The following is a 26308-nucleotide window of genomic DNA, read 5'->3' on the forward strand; positions in this document are numbered from 1 at the left end:
GGTTGCCATATTGTTTTCCTCAAAATTGCCGAATTGACTGTCTACGGTCTACTATCCTGCCTTAATCTGTTTTGGGTTTTTTCCCTTATTTAGCCCAACCTGATATGGATATTGGTATGGTCAGCCACCATTTCTCCCAACAACAGGCTCCGCCCAACCAGACAGCCCCCTGGCCAGACAGCATGATGCCCATCGACCAGACAGCTTTTGTAAACCAGACCAGGTAACATCCTCACATGCAAATTACCATTACATGTTGTTAATAATGCCAAAAAGTCTTACTGGTCTTACTACTCAAGATTATTTCTTCTCCTGTTATCATTCTTCCTTATATGAGTATTTTTGTTGTAATTAGATTGCTGGTCTCAGTTTTCTGTGGTTTACACTGGGAAAAAATCTTTTCATTTAGAAAATATATAAATAAATATTTATATTATCTGTCTCCTCTCTGCCCAGGCCGGTGCACTCCGTGCCTCAGGATGAATTGCTGTGTAGTACCGGGCACGGCTCTGGTGATGGCAGTGCAGTAGACGAGGGGGCTCTGATGTCCCAGCTGTACACTGCACTAAAAGATTTTGATGGCCTGGAGGAGATTGATCGTGCTCTGGGGATCCCTGCTCTGGTAGAACAAGTGAGATTACCATGACATTTAGTGTTTTTAGTGACTTTTTATGATTATCTCTTATGGCTCTACATTGTTATCTGTTTCTGTGGCTGCCTGTTTCAGAACCAATCACTGGAGCCGGACCAGTTCTCCCAGGACCCCTCCATGATGATAGACCAAAAGCCCCCCATGTATACACAGCAATTTGGTCCCCCACAATCCCACATGACCCAAAGGGGCTACCCTGGTGCCCCCATGCAAGAACAAGGTTTTCACCCCATGGCTGGCCAGATAGGTCCACGCCCGAGTTACCCCATGATGAGGATGCAGGCCCGGCCGGGTCTCAGGCCCGCTGGGGTCGTCCCCAACCAGCCCAACGCACTGCGACTACAGCTCCAGCACCGGCTACAGTCACAGCAGGTACATGTGCAACTAGACTGGCATGACACTGCTGGAAGTGATCCTGTCCATTTAGTTTTTTAGTCTTTCTGATGTAACCACGCTGTTTGGTCAGTAGCTGTGTGACTAAACATGCAGATGGGAGTTGTGTAATTATCCTTGAGGCTGACATTTTGGCAAGTCTTCTGTGCACACAAGGAATAGTTGCGACACTTAGATCCGCCTGCCATCTGCTGGTCTTTCATGGCATTTACTTGAATATAATTTCAATCTACATGGTCTCATGTAGGATACTTCTTGTGTTGATAGTTTTTTGTTTGTATTCTTTAACTATTTACTAGCTGGAGCACTACGTCTTTAAGCATTTCAAAGATGTTTCCAATTCACTAGTGTTTGTCTTAACCTTGTCGTCTGTCTCTTGTCCCACCAGAACCGTCAGCCAATGATGACTCAGATGAGTAGTGTGTCAAATGTGAACCTACCTCTTAGAGCCAGTGCTCCAAACCAGGTAGCTTACTGCACCATCACATAATCTGTCTGCACAGACATGTTTTTATATCTCTAGGTAGTGTTTGGTTTGTTAATGGCTTGAAGTAAATGTAGTGTTTGTAGTGTTGTAGAGGCACAAGTAGATGTTTTGTTTTTTGTGTCCTTCTATTCTTACACATCGTTCCCCTCCCACCTCTAGGGGACCATCAATGCTCAGATGTTGGCACAGCGTCAGCGGGAGCTGCTGAGTAATCACCTGAGACAGAGGCAGCAGCAGGCCCAGCAGGTCCAGCAGCAAAGGAGCATGGCCATGAGGGCCCAGGGCCTCAACCTGCCTCCCAACATGGCCGCCGGAGGCATGAGTAACCCCCGGATCCCCCAGGCCAACCCCCAGCAGTTCCCCTACCCACCCAGCTACGGTACCAGTACAGGCCTGGCCTCGCCACCTCCCCCTACCAGCCCCTTCTCCTCCCCTCTCTCCCCCAGCCTGCCCTCTCTCCCCCCCAACCCTCAGCTCCATATGCATGGCACCTCCTCTTCCTCCACCTCCTCCTCCTCCCAGATGATGATGGGAAACACAAACATGATGGGCGGACAGTACGGGGCAGTACTCAGCCCCCAAATGCAGCACAGTGCCTTTCAGTTTCCCAACTCAGGTACTGATCCCACACATCAGCCTACCACACACTTCACCTTACAACGTGTGTGTGTGTGTGTGTGTGTGTGTGTGTGTGTGTGTGTGTGTGTGTGTGTGTGTGTGTGTGTGTGTGCGCGCGCGCGCCATTGTGTCTGTGCGTGATGTGACACTTTTTAGGAGCGGCAATCATCTGATTTGTAGTGTTATGCACTGACGACTGCATTAATCAGCTGCCATTGAATGATCCAAGTCATGCTACATATTTTACTCCTCAATGTTTTTCTATTATATACAAGTAGTTGTCAGGAAGTCTGATTATATGTCTCTCATTGTTTTGTGCACTGTCCAAAATGGTGTCCTGGCTATACACTCTTGCTCCACCAGAGGGCACTACGAGCACAATAATCAAAGCCTAACTGAGGATACACACTGACATCGGACTCTTAAGATTGTGAGCAGGCAGAGCAATAATCAACGCTGTACCTGTCGGTCCGACAGCATTGCGTGTAATCTGGACCTAATCTGATAATCTAGTATAACACTGATACTTGAGTTGTATAATGACATGTTTGATTTATCCCTCACTCCATAATCGGATTCTGGCCCGTGGGTTCGTACAGAGCGAGACATTACTTCTCTCTTCCCTTTTCTCCTAAACCATCTCCTTATTCCTTTTCTTCCTAGTTCCTTGCCTGTCCACTGCTTACATGCATGTAGGAAATATGAACTGCCTGTCAACACTCCTGAATGCAGACTGGAATGAACAGTCACACTAATCATCATGTTTGCTCAGTTGCTCATTCTCTGCCAAAATGTTCATCTTTATTTGGCATGATTGTGTAAATTACGTGGAATCCTAACATTTACTCCCCTCCTCCACTCGGTACGTTGGTTTTTAGTCAAGTTGACCTATCTTGATGCATCCACCACAGGTATGAGCCAACAGGCAGACGGAGGCTTTGGAGGTCCCGGCACACCACAGAGCCCCCTGCTTTCTCCTCGCATGGCCCACACACAGTCCCCAATGATGCAGCAGGGCCAAGGAAATGCTGCTTTCCAGGGCTCCCCTGACATGAATGGCTGGCCACAGGGCAACATGGGAGGCAACAGGTAAAGATGGATAGCACTTCCTCCCCAATTAACCCTTAATGCCTGATTAGACCCTTAGATTCAGTGAGACTTACTCTTACCAAGGATATCAATATCTCTGATAACCATTGCAGGTATATGTCCATAAATCATTTTCGAGATCCTAGAAAGAATCATCACATTTTTCATTTTTCTTCAGCATCAAAATAATTTAGTGACAGTCTGTTCATGAGTGAAGTGCAAACAGGAACTGCTTATAGCTAATGAAATGTAAACAAAAAACGGGGCTTATGTTGAAGCTACAGCTTACTGTGTGAGTCACTAGTCTGGCTCAATGGATGTACATTGCTGGGATAAAGCCTCACTCTTTCTGCTATCTCGCTATCTATTTTGCATGGCCACAGTTGCTGCATCTGGGGCTTAGCGCCACGCAGGGCGGTTGTGTTTTTCCCCTCTATCCCAGAATAGATGAACAGCGTAGCCAGACAATACTCCAGTGCTGATAGGTCTGTCAATGCAAAACTACTTACTCACTGACTCAATGCCAACTTTTTTTCTTTCCATCCCCTCTCCCCAGTATGTTCTCACAGCAGCAAGCATCACCACAGTTCACCCAGCAGAGTAACAGCAACATGTACAACGGCAATGGCATGAACCTCAACAATGTCTCCATGGCCAGCAACATGGCAACCAGCAGCATGAACAGCATGGGCCAGATGGCCGGACAGATGAGTGTCACATCCATGGCCTCGGGGCCCTCACCCGGCTTGCCCTCCATGGGGCAAGAACAGGTAAATACAGGGCAGATACTGACACAGTCATTCTCTAAATGGGGTCAAAATTAAGACTCTTTTGGAAGTGGTAGTAACTAGAATTACCCAAAGAAAAACTTGTAATGTATTTTGCTGTTATCAAGTGTTTCACGCTTGGGCATCGCTAAGCATGGCCCGACCAAATTAGAGGTTTTGGAATGGCCCAGTAATATCCTCAGGGTGACCCTTTACATTAGCCCCCTTGTGGGAATATATATCAGACACTTTCAGGGTTTAAGCCTTAGAGGTTAACAAAATTGACCTATTCCAGTTTTACACAGTAATCAGGGGAACAAGACAAACTAAAAGGTTTGTCTTTCTTTCTCCTGGCTGCCTATGTATGGCTTTGTCTTATCGTAAGACCCTAAGTGTTTGGGTACACTTATTGAACAGCCCTGCTAGTGAATAATTCACTCAGCAGTTTACGTAACTCCTCTAGCTGGAGTTCTGATACTTCACTTGAACTTAGAGGGCAATGATGTAATTGGGAGCAGGCACTTTAGAGCCAGACCATTTAGACTATATAGATGTTACTGCAAGATGTTCAAAGGCGGGCCTGTCTGGACTTCAGACAAACAGCTGGTTCACTTAACATGGAAAACGTGACTCCTTATGGCACAGATCTGTCAAACCTACATACTCTCTACACACATACACAAGCTTAATCAAATTTGATTTGGCGAGATGACAAGTCAGACTTTCATTTGCACGACAACTGACCTCAGTCACTCAATGAAAATCAGATAAAAATACAAACATTTCCCCTTTTGTCAACACTCCATTTCTGGTGAGTATTTAATGCCAACAAAGTTAATCCTTTTTCCTTTGTCTCCTCGGTATTGTTAGCTTGGTATGTGAAATGCACTGTTGTTGTCCATGATGCTTTTAAGCCCAATAAAGGGCCATGAATATTTAACCAAGGTGCTGCTGTTTGATTGTCTGCACTTCACTGTTGTAACATACCAGTATATCTGTCACTTGATTTATCCTCCTTCCAGGATTATAGAAATATATTGGCACTTAGATTATTTCAATTATTTACTGTTTGGCCATTAGTGCAGACTTTTGTGATTTACTGACTTGTTTTTGGCTTGGTGGTGTTTCCCTAGATGGTTTCTAATTGTTTATAGTCTGTGGCTGATTTACTCCAGACAAGTTCAAGTTCTGCAAGTTCATGTGTTCTGTTGAATTGTAAAGCATTTAATAAATTAACAAGTTGTGACCTTGTATGTGTTGTTTCCCTGCAGAAGTACTGTTGACCCTCATGGAGGTCTTAACCTGAACCTCAGTGATCAGCTGGAGCAAGGAGCAAGTCGGCCCTTTAAAAATTTTACAAACATGTAACCAACCGACTGCCCCTTGGACCAGCCAGGCTGTGCCCTGACCCCGTATCCCCAGCCCAAGTTTGCAGTCTGTCTCAGCTGGGCCTCCTCGGCAGACCCGGAGGAGCCTGGCCCTGAACAGACCCAGGAGAGTGAAGAGGGCTGGGGAAGGATGGTGGATCTCTGTCCAACATGCCTAACCCTCGTGGAGGAGAGCCTCGTGATAAGCCAGTCTGTCTGCCTGTCCAGCTGCATTCACCGTAGTGTGACTTACTGTAGGACTCCTGGTGGGGGACACTGACCTTAGGGGGCAGCAGTGGGTGGGATCCCTTGTTATGATGAATGTATTCCTCTCAGTGGACAGCGGCCATTTACAATCTCATCTCAAAAATGACGTACACTGATTTTTCTTTTTTGTCCTACCTTGCTCACACATTTGTGACATTTCCACATAGTTCCAAGATGGCAGCAAATACTCCAAGTTATGTTTAAATTTATGGATGGAGCTCAAACACTTAGCCGGTTTTGCCTTTTTGCTGTTCTTTATTTTATTATTATTTTTAGTTGTTGTTTTTTCTTGTTGTGAGAATTAAGATGTAGAATGAAGATATGGTTGAAAAAACTGATCTTGAAAAACACTGCAGAAGAATGGTTTGAGTGGAATGGTGAGTTGTATGATTAGACTAATTTAGTCAAGAGGTTTATATAGTGTATTAAATTAAGTTTTATTTTTCTGTATAGATTAATTTAATTATTGTAGATGATACTTTATCCTAGTAGCAACATGGAAAAAAAAGATTTCTAAAAGTGTGAAAGAGGCACTTTTTTTTATCATTTTAACAGTAATGGTTGTATTCTTTCTGAGAAGATTCTTCTATTAACCTGAATAATGGATTATACTTTGGTCCTGTAGTTTCAGAAGAAGATGTCAAAATCATATATGGTTTTAAAATGAATTACAGAGATTGTACATACCAATAAGTAAAACATTTTCGTTCCTATTTATTTTATTCCTTAGGGTTTTGTTCCCCCGTCTGGTCACAACTGCCTCTTGAAGCAGAGCAGGGTTTTTCTTTTTCGTTTTTGTTTTAGGGACGTGGAGTGGGAGTCTTCACGTTCTGATGTTCTGGTACGATGCAGACGGGTGGGAGGGGTTGTAAGGGGGTGTGCTGTGTATACAGTGTACAGATTAACGCTTGCTTCTCTGCCTTTAGCATAGAACACCACAAAAAAACAAAAAACAAACAAAGACAAATTTCAACACAGCCATACAATAACTAAAAAAAATAACAGAAGTGTGCTTTCTATGTTGTCTGGAGTGAAAAATGCTTCATACAAGCTGCTAGGTGCAAACTGTTCTGGTGTGATGTAAACAAGCAATAACGATTACTTAAGAATCTCTTGGGGTTTTTTGTTGGGTTTTTTTTTCTAATTTTTGTACAGTTTCCTGAATAAAAAGGATACATTTTTGCTCCATGTTTGGATGCAGTATTAAACACAGTTTTTTATTGCAGTTTGTACCAAGAAAGTCTACATCCACCCACACAGTGTTCCCATTAGATTATGCAGCATTGGCTGAGGCCTGGAGAGGGAAGTAGTTTGTGATCCCCTTGTTGACACGCACCCTCTCTGCCTCCAGCCACTCCTCTATAGCAGAGGTCAGAGTTAAGACTGCACGCTTCATGAGACCTGCTCTGACAGACACTTAGCCATATTTTATGACCTCAGGCAGTTGGTTCAACTATAAAGTGTTCAGTAATGACATGCTATTCTTGTGCCCCAGTAGGGGTTGGGTTTGCCCTTACAAGATCTAAAGCAACTCATCTTCTCTAACCTCAAAAGTACATTTTCCTCAAAAACAACACTTTTTATATCAAACTATTTTAACCCAGGACAAACTTGGAGCAAGCCAAATAATCCTCACTTTTCAATTGGATTTCTGAATTCTACCAGCTTTTATTTTCATAGTGAGAGACGACCTGTTGGTTAGCATGCTTTGAGGCCCACAGAAAATAAGAAAAGTATGATGTCACTTAGCAGGGTCCTAAAGTGGATGGTTGCAGCATAAAACAGGAAGAATCATTCTGAATGTATTGTCATTAAAGGCCTATGTTGGTGACTGATGGTGTTTATCTCAACATGTTGACAAGGTGGTGGTGGTGTATACTTACACCATGCTCTTCTCTGCATTTAGATAGAAAGTTGCCCACTGTTGCTTCTTGTGTAAAGGAAATTTGAAGCTGTAGTGAGTCAACTTTGTGTCAAAAGTCTGCATTAATGTTTTGGTTGTCATCATTGCAGATGTCCTGCAGTTGTCTTGCTGTAGGCCTACAGGAGATCACACTTTTTTTTGGATAAATGCTGTTTTGATTGTATCATACAGTCGCGCAGAACAAGCCTTTTTGAGTCATTTAAAATGATTCACAGCCCTTTGCAAATTTCCAAAGATTGTCAAGATTTTGAAAAGATTTAAAGCCATGTGGTAGCAATGCATTTTTTAGCATTTATAATGAGGACAGGTGCAAATAAATGATTTTGCCCCTAACAAATATTCAGGCTTTGGACCCACTAAACGAAAAATATTTTTTCTCTTTAACTCATGGTTTTAAAGAACTTTAAATGCCCTTTTGTATTGTCTGCCAATTTCTTAGAGCTAAGATGCAACCTTGAAATGCTACAAACCCTAGCATAATGCCTTAGATTTCGTCCGTTCTCGTTCTTGTACATTACACCCCTGTCTGTATGAATTTGTATAATGACTTGTGTATAATATGGGTGCATCATAGCTCAACTCAGTTGCTGGAGATTCAATCCCAGTTGAACTCTCATCATTGCTCTATGTTCTGTGTTGGGTTGAAGACTCTTGTTATTTCTTTCCCCCCCCTCACTGTTTGTATGGAAAAGATGATACATAGGGATATTGAAGCAATATGTAATATACTATATGGACTTTCTGAAGAAAGCTTACTGTTGTGTTTTCCCCAGATATTTTTTTCTTCTGCATTGTTCACAGGAATCACACTGTATACCCGCATCCACCTTTGTACCCCCAGTGTGTGTGAGCGTTTTATGCAAAATTAGATATACAAGAGAAGTTAAAACCACAGTTATGCAAGTTGTGAACTAATATGGCTTCGCTGATGCTATTTGCCTTGTAAATAAAGAATTATGTTATTGCAGTATTTAATCGATTGAGTCTTATTTCATATGATTGAGAGTAAAATAAAATGTAAGGCCTCCATATATTGCACTTTCTAATCTATAAAAACCCACAAATAAGTAATATGTGTATCTTTATAGATTAAAAAAGGTAAGTAAAAGATCTAACTAAGTTAACATCGTAAATCACTACAGCGTTTAGCGAGTCTTTCGTTTTGGGTTCATGCATTCAGTGTCATTTAATGCGAATAACCCACAAATTATAAGTTTATTTATTTAATGTTTTGCCTGTAGCCTAAACTAGCTTGCGATGTCCGTGCCTATGACCCTTTACGAATAGTATACACAAACTCAACAAGAAAAGATAGCCCCAAACAAACAATACAATAGAATTAGTCAACAAAAGTCAATGACAAACACCAGGTCGGTGTGCGGTCTATGCGGTCTAAATAGCCGACCATCAGTTTTATTCATTTTCTTAATGAAGTTTGAGAGATGATGAGAGAGATGAAGCCGATAAACGCCTATCTGGTCCATTCTTTTCTCTCTTCCTAATTCACCACATCCAAGTCATAACAACACACATCTACACTCCACAGGGGTCCCTCAGATACAATCGCCTGTGTGTGTGTGTGTGTGTGTGTGTGTGTGTGTGTGTGTGTGTGTGTGTGTGTGTTTTGGGGTACTCATATGGAAATTCTTTGGGAACCTCTCTCAATAGGCCTCATTGTAGCAGAGAAAGCAGTGGAGAAGTTAACGGGGTGGGTTGTCCCTAAGCAAATGGATTCCTATGGGACATTGAGATGTATGAGCTGATTCCTGGCCAATAGGAAGGTGCTGGGAAGCATCTTCAGCAGCAGACCTGACTGTGTACAGTATAGGTGCCCTCAGATGACCACCGTAAAGTCAGAGAGAAAGGTTCCTGCAGCGCATACGCACTCTGAAGTTTCGACCTGCTGCGCTTACATCTGCACATTTTGGAGATTGTGTTGGCTGTGTTTGATTTCATCCACGGGAGGTTGTTCAAACTGAAGCCTGTGGACATGATTGTGTAACCTCTCTAATTTATTTAACAAGGTAAGCTTCTTTTTCCAATTTACGTTAAATTGCTGCACCTTTAGGAAATTACACTCGATGGTACTCCCTGAGTTACTTGTGAATCACGCTTTTTATGTGATAGGCCTATTCGTATTTGTATTTTCTTTCTAAAAAATACCATAAGATTAGTCCAATTTGTTTTTGCATAAGTTTGAAATTACGCACGAGTGACAGGCTCCTATCTTTAGTCCTTTTCATTTCTCTCTGTTAAATTCTAGTTTTATTTGTCTTGATTATAGCCTAATAATTACTTTAAGCCCATATATTGCTCCCACATTTTCCCTGCTGATACCTTTTTTTATGACGGTAATTGCAAAGTCTATAAAAAGCTTCATTAATGATGACCTCTGCTCCGGCCGACTGTTCTTTAATTAGAGTGTCATGACCCTGATTTGTCTCTCTATTTACTGGCTGATTGGTAAACGGTTCCTAAAAAAAAAATAAAAAAACGCACAGACACACACACCTTATTCAAGCCGGTCATTTAAAGTCGCTGATGAACATCTGATGTGTGTCTGGTGTGTGACCTCTCAGCTGGAAATATTGCAAAATCGGCTGTCCAATTTCACTGTGGACTGCTTTTCCTTATTATGCAATAGCTGTGTTCAGTTTTTTCGTCTGCAGTAGTCCATATTTGTGTGAGGTTTTAATTTTTAAAACGTAAATTCTGGATATGTTGTTGTGGAGCTAGATTCATTAAAAAGATTGTTATATTAATGCAACATATAAACATCGTGTCACTTGTTCTCAATAATGAATGTACAGTCTATTGTTTTGCTTGGTATATTTCCAGATCTTAATTTCCTGTCAGGTTCTGTAGTTTCCGTCAATTTCAATTAAGGGTTATTCAATTACACTAAGTTTATTACATTAATTGAACCTCTGTTGTATTAGGGGCATTTACACTGGTTGAATTACCAAACTAAAGGCTTACTCAAATAAAATAAAAAAATCAATTCAGGTGTGGTCAACCTCTCTTGATGTCATGTGTGCTTTTTTTTTTTTTTAGATTTCTTGCATTAAACTTTTATAACTCACCCCCACTTCCTCTCCCACACCCTCTCCTCTCTTTCATCCACTGCAGGATACACTACCGTCTCCATTTGAACCTTTGCTTCACCGTGCTGTCATGTCGGTGTCCCTGTCCAGCATCCCTGTAGTGCTGAAGGACAAGAGCTGCTACCAAGCCGGCATGCTGAAGGCCAGTCCCGCTCGAGGCTTCTACCCTGCCCCTCTCCCCGGCCCCCACCACTACATGGACTTCTTCCCGCGGACTCACAGCCTCCTCCACCCGCTCAAGTCCCTCGGTCGCCTGGTGTCGGACACCCAGGCATCCCTGCCGCTCAACCTGCACGGCGGAGCCCCTCCGTTCCACCACCACGCATCGGTCCTGCACGAACACATGTTGAGCGCCTCTGGCATCCCCTACCTGAGCCAGATGTTGGCCGGACACCCGCTGTACTCCAAACCAGAGGAGCTGGCTGCTGTGGTGACCGAGCACGCCGCTGGTCCGCTGTCCTCTGGCTTCAACAGCCCGGCCAGTGAAAGGTCCTCATGTGCCTCTTCTTCTGCCAGCTCACCGCCTAAAGAGAGTCTGTTTCGCCTCCGGAGCACGGACCTGTCGCAAGAAAAAACGCGCACGTCTTATAATTTTAGCGAGGATGACTTGTTTATGGTGCTCTACGGTTACTCCGGCAGCCAGGAGCGCAGCGTGGGTCACGCTATATCAGGGCTGGCCCTGCCCGAAAAGTCAGGTGAGACTTGTGCTTAAGTTATTGGATGTTCATTTAGATTTAAATGAAAAGATAAAACTGCATTCTTTGGCCTTGGTTTTATTAGCATGCAAGAGAAAAAAAGAAATCTCTAAAAATATCTAAACACGTGGAGTGTTCAGTTCAGTATACTGTTACTCTTGACTAAATTGCTTATCACTTTTAACAAATAATAATACTATTTAGTCACCAATACCTGCTTAAATTCCGGCATAAATTGGATTAACGAACCCATGAATTGTATTAATTTGTGTTTGCTTTCTTTTTCAGAATCGGACTCTCGCGTTCTCCCACTGGACAAAGAAACACTTGAACTTCCAGAGGGTAAGACCTGCCAACTCTCTTCATAAATCACCTTTAATTCTGTGTACCTGAATGATCATGATGGCAAAGGCTGAAATTTGACACTGCTTTGACACGGTGTTGCAGGGTTGACCATCGTCCAGGCAGTTTGGGGAAACGTCTCACACTGTGGAGTTTTCACAGACAAAAGCAGCATCCCCAAAGGGACGCGCTTCGGACCTTTCCAAGGAAAAATGGTCAATACCAGCGAGATTAAGACATACGACGACAACACTCTGATGTGGGAGGTAATGTGTTGCAATTATCTCCGAAGTCCGGTTCCAAGTTTGGTCTATAGCCAATCAAAAAAATGGTCTGATCTTTTTAACTCTAACCCTAAAACATCATTTTCCTCCTTCAGGTGTTTGAAAACGGCCGGTTGAGTCATTTTGTTGACGGCAGGGGAGGCTCAGGGAACTGGATGTCGTTAGTGAAGTGCGCTCGTTTCCCAGAGGAGCAGAACCTAATTGCTGTACAGGTCCAGGATCAGATCTTCTATGAGGCCTGCAAAGAGATCCGGCCAGGACAGGAGCTGCTGGTGTGGTATGGAGACTGCTACATGCAGTTCCTCGGCATCCCTCTCACCCTGAAAGACCACAGAGAGGACAGCACCGTGGTTCCTCTCACAGAAGGTCAGAGTCGAACCTTGTGTTGCTTTGAATCTTTGCTCAGCGCCCCTTTGGTTAGTTTTTACCACCGTGCTAACATATTTTATTTAATATTTTTCCCCAGATACTGGTGATGGTTTCAAGTGTGATAGGTGCGGGAAGGTGTTTGCATACAAGTACTACAGAGACAAGCATCTGAAGTACACGCGCTGCGTGGACCAGGGCGACAGGAAGTTCCCCTGTCACCTCTGCAACAGATCTTTCGAGAAGAGAGACAGATTAAGGATCCACATTTTACACGTTCACGAAAAACACAGGCCTCACAAGGTACTGAAATTGTGCGTGTTCATGTGTGTTGCATTTAGTGCAGGGTATCCATACTATCCCCATTCAGCAGACCATTACATCATTGCATTTTTGCATCACGCAGTAAAGTCGATAGAGCATGCGAAAGTTGATGTGGTGCTGAAAGAACAGCTCCCTATCCAACGTCTCTTAGAAACGGATGCTTCAGATTTTTATTAGGCCTCCTAAAAAGGCAAATTACTTTAAGTCCTTTAGTTGTTGGTAACCATATAGCCCAAAGCATCAGAACTGCACAATATCATCAAAATAGGTAAACAAAACAAAAAATAGAAACTTTTTATACATGTATTATACATAATACTCAACAGAATCCAACAAATGGGGATACACTCTTCCACACAAAAAAAGTAAATTAGTTTAAGTTAGTTTGACTTCCAAAAAAAGATATGACAAATTGAACTGGCTGAATAACGTTTACTCATTCTAATTTGTCTGATCCGCAGTGCTCAGTGTGCGGAAAGAGTTTCTCCCAGTCGTCCAGTCTCAACAAACACATGCGGGTGCATTCTGGAGAACGGCCATACAAGTGTGTCTACTGCAATAAGGTAAGAAGCCTTTTATACATTATGGCACATTTATCAGAAGTAAGCATATGAATTATGTGGCGACTGTTTACTTTTTACTACTTTAAACTGAAATATTCTTTCAATAAATATTATTTTAAACTGGAATTCAGTAAATCTTTTCTTTTTAAGTTACATTGTTATTGCTGAACAGAAGAGCCATAAGTCTCCTTGTTTCCGGTCGAGACTTAATGGAAGTGTGTCATGAATGTTTTGGTTCTATAGTACGACCTGCAGGCCTTCTACTCCTGCTCACTTCTCTTCTTCCACGCATCTTTTAAAACCCGCAGCCCGCATTTTAGATCCATTTAGTGCTTCCTCGTTTCACGGTGCATTTGGCTCGAGCCCCTCATTATTGTTTCTCTCGAAGGGCACGCTCCGCGGAGACACTTACATGCTAATTATCGCCAGATGTACACCCACCCTTTTGTCTGCCGAGATTATACTTTTAATTTACGGCCCGTGGAATGAGCACAAGTTTTTTTGTCATTTCTATTCGATATCCTCCCCCTTTTATGCACCCGGAGAAGGTTTTGTTTAACCTAATCCCCTTTCTCCTTATCTGGACAATTTAAGCAATAGCCTACGCCAAGAGACCAGAGGGTTGCAGTCATACATTTAGAGCTGAGAACGCTGAAAAGAAAGCGGAAACAAAAATGTTGGACTAATTTTCTTTTTATCAATAATCGTTACATAAAGTCATTAAACGGTATAAAATGCAATTGCTAAACTCTTCACCTGCTAAAATGTGTTCATTCCGGGTCTCTCTCCCCCCCCCCCCTCTCCTCCAGGCCTTCACTGCCTCCAGTATTCTGCGAACACACATCCGCCAGCACTCCGGAGAGCGGCCCTTCAAGTGCAAGCACTGCGGGAAGGCCTTCGCTTCCCACGCCGCCCACGACAGCCACGTCAGGCGGACCCACGCAAAGGACAAGCCCCTTCCCTGCGACCTGTGCGGAGCGTCTTTTCAGGAGGAACGGGAATTTAAATATCACATGGAAAGTCACAAAAGTAAGAACATTTTTTTAAAAAAACAATAATAGGAGTTATGGGCCTAACAGCATCCCCATTGAATTTAGCATTATTATATTATATTTTTACCTTTTTATTTTGTGAATATAATTCGAAGTTGGTTATTTGAAGTGATATAAGAAATGCAAGGTAAATAATTAGGCTAAAGTTATTTAAACAATCGAATAGTAAGAGGAATAGAAGTATACCATTTATTAGACTAATATCACCCCTATAAGGCAAATCCGTGACAAATGTGTTATTGCCATAAATGTGGGACTCATGTCTTCAAACGGCGGCAAATGTGTATGAATGACTGCTTTTAAAAAAATGCAGTTGGTTGAAGGCTATGGTGTTGGTTTCTTCTATAATCCATAAGCTATTTTAGGCTGCAAAAAAATCTTTTTTTTGCATTTCTTCCGCCTTGAACACTGCTTATTTTATTGAGCCAATTTCTCGCTCTGCAGACAGGCAAATCTTGGACAGGACAGTTCTTCCGTCTTCTCCATCGAGTGGATTACAGGAGGACACCGTGTTGAAGGACAATCCAAAAATACAGAAGAACGCTGCCGGACAAAACTTTCCTCACACCGGGTTAACAGTTTTAAATCCAGAATATCGGCCCTGGAACTAGTCTCTCTGAGCTAAACTGTAGCATACTCAGTAAATCCTGACAAAGAAAACTATTCTAATTGTGTATAGGATTTTAAACGATAGGCTACAAATATCACAAAAGACTACATCTATACAGTAACAGTTTGGTAATACCATGGGAGATTAATAAATATGGCCTACAATAAGGTAGGATCTCGTGGTTTTTCTTTATGTAAATGCTGCTTAAGATAAGAAAATGTTCTATAATAGGCCTATTTAAGACTCATCATAATTTAAATTGTTGGAAAAAATGTGTCTAAATCTTTAATATTTAATAGTCTAAATTTATAATATGTTAAAATATGTGTTCTGTTTTGTGGCTTAAAGCTTTCACTCTGCAATGATTTTGCATTATTATAACAACGGTTATTATTATTATTAATATTATTATTATTTTTATTATTCCGTTGGATTTTCTTGCATCGAAACACGCTTGAAAAGCAAAGCTTTTTTATCATTGAAGATTTGAGCCTATTTGTGTATAAAATAAATGTTATACCCTCGATTAATTTATAATGTATGATAATATTTTTTACTGTACTGTAAGGCTGCAAAGGAATCAAAAGTGTCCTCGTTTGTTCTCTATGAGCGTCTGCTTTTTCATGATTAACAAATAAAATCACCGCATGGAAACAAGATTGTTTGTTTTGGTTTATGCCGGAATTGTGCAGGTCTTCCATTAAAATCTCAGTTTAGAAGAAATAAATTGGTTAAAAACGAATAAATATAGCACAGACATTCCCTTTGGGCTACATGAGTGTCCCTCTGTACATGCAGTTATATTTGTGAGTGAAAGAGGAAAGATTTGATTCACTTCAGTGGTTTAATGAAATCCATTACATGTTATTATATATCAGTTATATTTATATTTTTGACATTTTGTTAAGTCATCTCTCCAAAAGGGTTATTATGGTGTCCATCAGTCTAGTTAATTAGTCAGTTGCATGTGTGTGTGTGTGTGTGTGTGTGTGTGTGTGTGTGTGTGTGTGTGTGTGTGTGTGTGTGTGTGTGTGTGTGTGTGTGTGTGTGTGTGTGTGTATGTATGTATGCATCCACTGGTGTGTTTGTATAGAGCCAAGTGATGGATTGGAGACGGCATGCTCACAGTAAAAATGAACAAACCCCACTGGACCAAATGAATGACAATAGAGTGCAGCAGTAAGGTGGTCTATTGCTCCACACACAAAGGAGCTCGCAGTGACTGACATCTGCCCTCACACTGTCACCACCTGTCCCACATGCGTTGTCCTGAGATAGATAGATAGATAGATAGATAGATAGATAGATAGATAGATAGATAGATAGATAGATAGATAGATAGATAGATAGATAGATAGATAGATAGATAGATAGATAGATAGATAGATAGATAGATAGATAGATAGATAGATAGATAGATAGATAGATAGATAGATAGATAGATAGATAGATAGATAGATAGATAGTCATCTGTAACAGATTATGTCTGTGTGTGTGTTAATTTGATTGAAAAGCCCCAATTGGTACTGGTGGTGGCAGCAGCATGGGGTCTGACTGATGAAACAGTGTCCAGCCTTTGTCTCAGTGCTCTGTTATGTCACCTTTAACCTCTGGGTCACCATACTTCACACTGAGGGCATGCAGTCAGACACAACAACGCTGTGACAGTGCTAAGTGAGAACAAAGATTCAAGCACTGGGAGGTTAGAAATAAAGCAAAAAAGGCAAGAAAGAGGGAAGTGATTTTAAACACGACTCTTCCACGAGGCATACAATATATAAGCCTGCATGATGTAGATCTGAACTCTTCCTGTTTTGCCATGCAATCAGAGTGACAAAGCTCTGAAGATGATACTTCTTGCTCTTCTTTTCTGTACATCTTCCTGGGCTGAGAAGAGCAGTAAAGTCAGCTCTGCCCAGCCTCTCTGTTTATTTTCTCTAACGGATTGACAGCAGCCTTCCAGGTCAGGGGTCACCTCCTCACTGAATGTTTAACAGCCACCTTCTCCCTTCAAATAGCTGAAATATGGATGCTTGAACAAGTGTAGATCACCCTTCACCTCCCATGTATACGACCCCCGAGCCTCCACGAGGGGCCTGCTGTGAAAAGAGAGGATACTCCCCTTTGTGGCCTTCCAGGAGCAGAGGGGTGGAGGAGAAGGATGGGACAGAAACAAAGACAAAAAGAAAGACAGAAGGAGAAAAAAGGAGAATGAGCTGCCAGAACTGAAATACTGAGATTGTTAGCGAGTCGTGCTCAAAGACGGGTTTTACTAGCACCTCTGTGATTGGCTGATTAAGGATTCAACTGCTTCAGCATGGAAGAATTTTTATCCAGGTCGTTTATACAGATTGATTTCACACTTAACCTCCTGGCAAGTTAAAAGGGCCTCTGGAGGGCTATCCTTCAGATTAATCTCTATATTAATATGATATTAATGATAGGAGCTCTGGAGTTTTATGGCTGCTGAGGTTAATTCCCTCTGAGGTTGAAGCAATCGGCCATAACTCTCTTCAAAATAATGTATGATGTCATCTCATGAATGCAGCCACAACTGAATCGTTGGATCAATTAGTAATGTCTGTTGATATAAAGGAGAGATTTCTGTTGCAGGGTTGTGCAGGGATAGGTATACCACCTGTGTACTTCATGCTTGTAAAATGCATTTCTTCATACAGCATGATTGATAGATCTCTTCTCTTGTCTTCCTCTCTGTCTGCTAAGCTAGTGGAGCTGAGTGTTCAAATGCTCTGATGTATTAGCTTCTATTGATTGCCTAATAGCTGTGTGTGTGTGTGTGTGTGTGTGTGTGTGTGTGTGTGTGTGTGTGTGTGCGTGTGCGTGCGCTAGCATGCGCGCGCACTGTAGTCTGGCTGATATTGAGGCTAGCCCCTGGTTCCAGACAGGCCTCAGCTGAGTGGACTCATAAACTATAACCACACCAGCTCTCTGTCCGTCTGTACCTCAGTCTGCCTCTAACCACATGAATACTCAGTGACGATTAAGAAGGAGAATTCTGAAACTTGCTACTTTTTAATGCAATAGGCTTAATCTCACAGTGAATGTGTACCTGGCCTCTCTGTGTCCCTTAATATATAAGCGTATATACCCCTTCAAAAACGTTGTGTTTTGGGGGCATTCATGCTCAGCTGACTCACGTCCTGAGATTACATCCACACCCAGGGTTTTTCTTCCTGTCTCTCTCAGTTTCTGTGTCTCTTTTGACTGAAAACATGTTATTGTCAGCCTAACTGAAACTGCAATTTCTGAATTCTACATAGGTGTGGATTGAGGAAGGAGTTTACTAGGCCCAATGGTGATGACACTTTATCCAAATCTATACCAAACTGTTCCTCCAAGTACAAAGTAAGTAAGTTGACAACAAAATACTATTTACTATTTTCTTCACTTTAATTAAAATACTTTGAATTGCTTTTGTTTAAAAGATGCTATACAAATAACTTTGCCTTGCCTTGCCGTCTTTGGATTTTATTTTGTTCAGTTTCAGGAGACATGAGTTCACAGACAATAAATGCAGTTGTTTTGGGAGCTATATTTTTCTATCTGGTTTAGCTTTGCTGCATTTCTAATACCAGCCTTTACTCTGAATTCTATGGTGTGTTATCTGTGTGACTCCTGCCTTTAAAGAAACATTTGAGTTAAGTCATTTAAGTTTAAATGGATCCACTGAGCTGTGCCCCCCCCTTTTCCCACAGTCAAGAGATGAGGCAGAAAAGCTTGTGTCCTGCCATTCATGCCTCAGGTTGGAGCTGTTGTTATATGCTGTGATTTCCACTGGGACAGTGGACAGTACAGCACAAGACACACAGAGAGGCTCAGCAGCCCGCATGCTGAAAGGCAGATCAAACACTGTCTGCAAAGCCTCTCCATATTGCTGCCCAGCACTGAGTGTGTGTGTGTGTGTGTGTGTGTGTGTGTGTGTGTGTGTGCTTGGTGGGATTGATAAGTGAGAAGGGCAGATGGCCTTATCCTTTTCTGTGGGGGCTGGTGTGAGGTTCCACCATGGTCCCATGGGGCAACATATTTTGTCCTACCCCCCCCCAAGCGCACATACACACACACACACACACACACACACACACACACACACACAACCCCAGAATGTATACCTATACCTGAGTATGTCTATCTATCTATCTATCTATCTATTTACTTGAGCTGTTTGAACTATGTAACCCCTGACGGACTGCCGGGCTCTTCTTTTCCACTGATTCATATGCAACGATGCTGAATGGAGTAAATCTGCTTGTAGGTTGACATCTGGCATTGTCATTCGGGATGTTAGAAAGTGTTATAGGGTTCTTCTCCCCATGTGTTGCGCTTTACAATAGTTCTCGGTGTGCTATTTGTGTGTCTTTATGCGAAAGGCTATTGTATGTACCCAACTGTTATTCCTGTGGGTGTTGAAGCGAGCAGTTACTGTTACAGTACTCCCTACCGTCCTCCCTCTCTCTCACACACTTCTGTTTCTGAATCACCCCACATTTCTTAATCCCCTCGGTCTGGGTGTTTCTATGTTTTCAATTTTGAATAAATTGCATCCTGATGCTGCCTTTCCAACAAAAAAAACATGCAAATTCTGTATATGTATGTTAGGCTCTGATAGACTGTGACCATGTAATTCTCATGTGACGGTTGCCTCATGGTTTTGGCTGCCCCTGTTGTGCCAGGGTCTATTCTCAGGCGAATGTTTCTCTCGGTGGGGTAGAGGTCTTGAAAGGCTCTGGGATGTCTTAAATTGATACTTTAGGACAGTTGGACCACATGCTGCTACAACACTATTGGCCAGAGGAAAGACACACACTGGTGCAGGCTTGCATAAATCCACTGATGTGAAAGTTCAGCACGTATCCCCAAAGGAATCTTTAAATTTAGACATTTGTAATCCGTTTGTCATAACGTTTTCTACAGGCAGTTTGAGGTGCAATAAAACACAGTTTTCAGAGATCAGAGGGGGATAGAAATGTTAAAAAATCTAAGAATGTGTATTTTCTACCAGTAAAAGAAGGACAGCATGTGTTGTCCCTGAGGGAAGGATTTACAACATATGGACACTGTACTCCTGCCACATGCACATCCATGCACAGACGATGTGACCTCCCTGCCTCTGAAGAGGTTTGCTGTTAGTTCAACTAATCCTAACTAAGCTGTCCATTTAAATGAACACTTAGAGGGCAACACTCACGTATGGCAGACATTAATTCTGCGCTATCCTGTCAAACAGAGATCTGTTTGCTTTCTCTCTGTTACTGTCAGAGAGGGGGAGGAAGATGGATATGGAGTGTGTTTCATATATTTGAGAAAAAGGAATAAGTGTGCCATATGTATCGTATGTTTGTAAGTATGGTATGAACAGACAGCAAGAAGTAGTGAAGTAAGTGGGAGATTTCAACCCTTTTGAAGTGGATTAGCTATTAAGCACTCTTGTCTTTTCCTCCCTCGTTACCTTCATCTCCTCTTCCTGGAGAATGCACAGTCACCAGACACACAGGACAGCTGATGATTGATTTCCCGGTGGGCCAATATGAGAGTAGAGTGAGCCACACAGTGCACCATAACCCTGCAAACTAAGCCCTCATATGCACACAAACTCCAATGCACAGGGTATGTGTGTGCAATGAACCAAAATCTACACATGTATGCCTATATATGCGTTCACACACACACACACACACACACACACACACACACACACACACACACACACACACACACACACACACACACACACACACACACAGTGTTAGACAGAGGAGTGCAGGTCAGCTACATATCCATCAATAGCTGTCAGTCACATTTAACAAAGTGAACAGCGCAGAGACAAGGAAGGACAACTGCTTTATCAGCTAGTTACAGTCATGTGAAAAAATTAGGACACCCATGCTAAAGTTGACTAAAAAAATCATCTTTAGGAAATTGATCTTAATGCCTTAATTAAAAAAAATTAGGAAAAATCCAATCTTTAAGGACACCAATTTTCTTTGTGAATGAATAATGTATCGTAAATAAATAAATGTTCTTCCTTAAAATACAGGGGGCATAAGTAAGTACACCCCTATGTTAAATTCCCATAGAGGCAGGCAGATTTTTATTTTGAAAGGACAGTTATTTCATGGATCCAGGATACTATGCATCCTGATAAAGTTCCCTTGGCCTTTGGAATTAAAATAGCCCCACGTCATCACATACCCTTCACCATACCTAGAGATTGGCATGGGGTACTTTCCATAAGATCATCTCTCAATGCAAATCAAACCAGCTATTAGGCTAACTGAAATAAAACCACTGCCTTTAAAAAAAGTTTACAGTTTATCAACCAGGTAATATAGTCTCTGTTGCTATCACAGCCACACTTCTATTGTTCATGGGACAATTGACCGTGACCCCAGGCAGCTCCCAAAGGTCTGCATAGGTCAAAGGCTAGAAGAGGCTGAAAGGCCCAGGGGTGTGGATGTTTAGCAGCTACCTCGGGGCAGGAATGACTGTTTAAGCACCTGATGCTTTGCGATGGTGCCAAACATTAGTGAGTGTAAAGCTGAAAGGTCTTAAACCAGCTCATCCAGGAGACAAGAGGCAATGATTCAACAGTGTGTGTGTTGACAGTGATGGAGATGAAAACTGTGAAGGATGAGGCGGCTACTGAGTGCACTACCACAGCTAAGAGTCAATATGTACTTCTGTTGGTTTGTCATGCTGTGTGTGAGTGTTCCTCAGTGCATTGTCTGTCCATGTCTGTGATTGCGTATGCGTGCTCTGCCACAGGAAAATAGAGTGTCTTGGCCCTGGAGCCGCAGCTCACCCCCCCCCACCTTCCAACTCTCCACCCCCAACACTGAGTCATGATGGCTTTTTGACAGTAGAGCCGGAAGACAAATGCCCCCCGTCCTGCTGAAACATTCATGAAGCCTTATGACCCTCTCCTCCACCTAATGTACCCTAACAGGCCTTTATGGCTTCTCTCTAGCCTAGCGCCACCTTAGTGCTGCTTCCCGGCATCTAACTTCTTAACACCCTGCCACCGCTGGTCTTTTATGCCCTTTCAGCAGTCTGCTGGAGAAGCCTCACCCTGGTGGGTTTCCTAAGCGGACAAAGGATGGCTGCAGCACAATATCCCCGAGACATCCATTAAATCAAGCTGCAGGTATGTGGTTGGTATGTCTTGGCTGACTTTGTTGTATGCTTCTAGTGTCATGTTGTTCCCCCTTCTTTTCTTTCCTCTGCTTCACGTGTGGTCATTGACAGTCTTTGTAACCGGACTCCTAAGGGGTGCATTGATCTGTTAAGATTGTCACTTTAAAAAGGCCCCATTAGGGTTTAAGGTTTGACAGTTGATAGCAACATCCTTTAGTGTTGGGACACGTTTAAATGTGACCCAAAGTGCAAGGGAAATAAGGTTGGTAGGTTGTAGGGTAGGAGAAAAGGACTGTGGACAAGAAACTTTAAGAAAGAGAGTGAGAAAGCAAGACCAGGTGTGTTATTTGCGTTTTTAACAAGCCTGACACAGAACTAAAGTCAGAAGACTGAATTAAAGGCAAGACACAAAATCTAGCTATTGAGCAGAGTGACCTCAGCTTATCATTGGGACTGGACACTGTGTCCTCTGTGTGTGTCCACCCTGTGTGGGTCCACAGGGACATCAGGCCCAAGCAGTGTGTTTTACTATTCTCCTAGCCTCCCCACTGTGTTTACCTATCCGTGGTAAAAATGCCATATGCTAAATGGGCTTGTGTTACGGCTCCCGTTACACAAGCGGTCCGTCTGCCCCACACACACACACACACACTCCAACATCAAGCACAACTGATATCTAAGCCATATCCACGCATATAAAGTGGAGCTCCATTGATCTGTTTATGCTTTTTTAACAATCTTCCAACACTTGAGATTCATCTCAGCCACAGACAATCTTCTGATGGTCATTGATTCATCTGGTAACATCAGGCCAATTAATTAGTGGCGGCAGTCATTGCTGTTTTTTTGTAGTCAATCATTATCGAAGCATTATCAGTTACCATGTGACATTTGCCATTCCAATAATGCAACTCCATAAATACTGCAGTTTGTTTTATTTGAACTAAATATTCATTACTAAAAAAAAAAGACACAAACCCTCACTTAATACAAACTACACATCCCAGACAACTTTATTGACGATATTCTTATTGACTGAGGTAAAAGAAGTCACAGAGGATGGCTCAGACTCAAGATACGGTAAGAGTCAGTCTATATTTCTGATAATGTACATTCATCAGAGGAAAACTGCAGAGCTCTGCAAGTATTTTCTTCGCTTCAAGATTTAGTGGTGCCTGTTAAGTGTCCAGACTGTGTATAAAACCTATCCCAGGCTTTTTATTAAATGGATTTTTAAATAGATTATTCTACATGTCAACCTTCTTCTTTTTAATCATGCTTTCTGTCTTCCATGCACATCGACAACCAACAACATATCGAAGCATTTACATGGATGCACAAGTTGGAATGCAACAAGGGATTCCTCAAATATATGCAAATCATCTTTCAATGCAAAAAAAATAAAATCAATGCACATGTGAAACATTGATTTAAACAACAGAGTCGTAAATATTGAATACAATATATATACATAATATTTCATTACTTATGTAAAAATGTGTATCTGTATTGTCCCTGTTAAATACAATAGAGAGAAAAAACCCATTGCTATCACTTTTTCTTTTATTAATCCACATTTTTCAAATGTTTTCACAAAGTGTTTTATTTGCTTTAGTCCACTTGTCAGACTAAAATATCAGGCAAAGCATGAAGGGAAATCAAAAAAGCATAAGATATTATATCAATATATTTCACTTACTATGAAACATTGTATATAGTATAGCAATGAAGGTCTCTGATAAAAGAGTAGAGGCACAATTCTGAGCATTATGTGCATGAAAAAAGCCAGAAAAAGTTATCTAATGGATTACTGTAAAATAAAGCATGTTCAACCTCTCCACTATCTTGTGAAATAGTTCATCTGGATCCTTCGCAGCAGTTATAATGATAACGATAGCATCAGGAAAAGATAGAGATAGCAAAATGCTCCTATGTACATATTACCCTGCCAAAAAAAAAGAAAAAAGAGGTGTGATGAGCGTTAATTTTCCTAAACTTCCTGGGAAACATAAAACTAAACACAGTGAAACCTTTAGGCACACAGTATTTCTGCATTAGCACCCCTCATTTCATCATTTCTAGATTTACCTCTGGTCCTTCTCTCCAACCTCTCAGGCCCACACCGCTCTGTGAGCTCCAGCAGCAGATCAATGCCTCTGAAATGGAGCCGACCTACAGTCACATTAATGGTGCGCATCATCTTAAAGGGCTCTTCCCAGAAGACCTTCCTGCTCACACTCTCACACATGCTCCAAACACAACAGCCAGCAGAGGGGAAACAAAGGTCAATACAGGCTATCCTGCACCAAGTCTTGTTTAGCCTAGCCAGGCCTGCTAACAGTGAAAGGCTTACATTACAAAGTCCTGTTCATTAAGGACCCTGACAAAACCAGAGATAGTTCTCAGACACAAGGGCGTATTGAGGGGATATCATATGATCTGCATCTCCTCTGCAACAGGAAGCATCTGTTTTCTTGACATGAAAAATGAATCAAACACCTTTCAGCTCTCTTTTGTGTGTGTGTATCACTGACCACAATACATCAATACTGGAACCTCTTACCATAAAAGATTGAATCTGCAGCACAAAAAATGATCAATATCGGAATGTGAAAAGTGGAAAACGTGTTTTTTTTCTGTCTGCTCCGTGGTGCAGACAGACACATGGCACCTTCCTCAGTCATAATCTTTTATTCAAAGGATTATCAGTTAAGATGTCACCTCCAAACAATGTCTGTCCAGCACTGTATGGGCTACAGGCATGCTGACTGCTTCCATTGGAGGTTGAATTAGCTTCAATGATGAGCCTCTCATTTCTAAAGGCCCTGGTGGAGCTGAAAGGCCTCCTCAGGGGAATAAGGTTTCGATGTAACCTTTCATCTGCTGCCTTCTGGATGCTGGAGTGTAAATGAGTAGTGGAAGCTAATGCATGAGGGGTATTCTTTGTGGGGAAATAGTTTGAATATTGCTGAATGATTGGCTTGAGCTCCAAAACAAATTGGCAGTTTAGTTGTGGGTTTTTTTTGCAGTGTGTAAGCCAAATTAACAGTTTTTTTGGTTACACTTTACTTGAAGGTATCTACATAAGAGTGACATGACATGACACTGTCATGAACTTGTTATAAACATTATAAAAAAGTCATAAACGTTTATGACATAACGCTTCTTTTAGTAAGTGTCATTCGGTTTTTGTCATGACAAGTTATGGTTAGGGTTAGGGTTCATGTGTCATGACAGTGTCATGTGTTCATGACAGTGTGGGCATCTGGCTTTCATAAGGAGACCATATTGTGGGGTTTGTCTGCAATTAGAAGCAAAATACTTAATACATAACTCAACTTATTGTCTAATATGTTTTAAGGAAGGATACCAAAAGTGCTGTTCAGAGTCAAATTGACACACAAAAGATTATCTTTCTGTGGACATTTTGCCAATTATCTAGTTTAGGTCAGTCCTTGTTTTGACCTGCCATTTAAATTCCCACCATGTCAAACACTTTTTTTTTAACTCTTTGTGCTGCTTTAATAAGCATTTTATGATACATTCCAACCTAAATATATAAATAACTTTGCAAATGCAGCCATATTTATCATGAAAGTCACGAGAAGACTGACTCTAAAGCCTCTGCAACTGAAAGTAATCCAGAAAATCAATCCACATGTTCACCTCTCTCCACAGAGCAGCAGGATTGGTTACACACGCTAATCATGTGTGTTGATGTCATCCCTGCTGCCAGCGTGGACGAGCAGCAGCGGTTTCCGCTCTCTGTCCTTGCAGTGTTCGAGCCCAGCGCCTTATTGATCACAATGAGTAAGTTAATAAGCTTTAGCCTCATTCATCAGCAGGGTAGAGACTGGAACTGCACACGGCAGGCTTAATCAAGTCATCAGTGCCCGTCAAGCATGAACACAGTAATTAAAGGAAGAGGGAACACGGAGATGAGGAGAGAGGAGAGGAGCAGGGGTCTATAGGGTTCGCCTTGGAAAGAGATAGAGAACTTCAGCGCTCCATTAATAAAGCACCGATTTTTAAAGACAGCGGCTGAGGAGCGACACAGTTAGATGAATCAGTCTATCTTTTCTGCGTTATATAGCTCTCACATTAATCCGGCTGCAGTTAATCAACAGCTGAAATACAATCAGCCAGGTGATCCAAACAGTGACCTGAGGACAGACAATTTATCCCGCCTCGAGTAGACCCTCCACACATAAATAAGACGAAGAACAACAATTCCCCCCCCATGACACACACA

General features: G+C 42.0%; 2 protein-coding genes across 7 annotated transcripts in view; both read left to right on the plus strand.

Moving 5' to 3' along the window:
- ncoa2 (nuclear receptor coactivator 2) overlaps nucleotides 1-8534 on the plus strand; it is a 65763-nt gene extending 57229 nt beyond the window's left edge. For 4 of the 6 annotated variants that reach the window (XM_078280127.1, XM_078280124.1, XM_078280126.1 and 1 more), the window contains 8 exons: nucleotides 94-223; nucleotides 457-631; nucleotides 728-1024; nucleotides 1434-1511; nucleotides 1692-2148; nucleotides 3062-3239; nucleotides 3796-4009; nucleotides 5278-8534. In XM_078280127.1, the coding sequence (XP_078136253.1) occupies nucleotides 94-223; nucleotides 457-631; nucleotides 728-1024; nucleotides 1434-1511; nucleotides 1692-2148; nucleotides 3062-3239; nucleotides 3796-4009; nucleotides 5278-5289 (1541 nt within the window). In that variant the 3' untranslated portion in view covers nucleotides 5290-8534. The remainder of the gene's footprint in view (nucleotides 1-93; nucleotides 224-456; nucleotides 632-727; nucleotides 1025-1433; nucleotides 1512-1691; nucleotides 2149-3061; nucleotides 3240-3795; nucleotides 4010-5277) is intronic. The other 2 variants (XM_078280128.1, XM_078280129.1) reach the window with 2 other exon arrangements.
- A 2204-nt stretch (nucleotides 8535-10738) lies between these two features.
- prdm14 (PR domain containing 14) lies at nucleotides 10739-14905 on the plus strand. The gene is made up of 8 exons (XM_078281287.1): nucleotides 10739-11363; nucleotides 11652-11705; nucleotides 11811-11971; nucleotides 12085-12355; nucleotides 12456-12658; nucleotides 13141-13242; nucleotides 14052-14271; nucleotides 14739-14905. Exons 1-8 carry the CDS (start codon nucleotides 10739-10741, stop codon nucleotides 14903-14905), a joined length of 1803 nt encoding a protein of 600 aa, XP_078137413.1.
- Nucleotides 14906-26308: the final 11403 nt, after the last annotated feature.

This window comes from Sander vitreus, chromosome 22 (genome assembly GCF_031162955.1).
Source record: "Sander vitreus isolate 19-12246 chromosome 22, sanVit1, whole genome shotgun sequence".
In the NCBI taxonomy this organism is placed as follows: domain Eukaryota; kingdom Metazoa; phylum Chordata; class Actinopteri; order Perciformes; family Percidae; genus Sander; species Sander vitreus.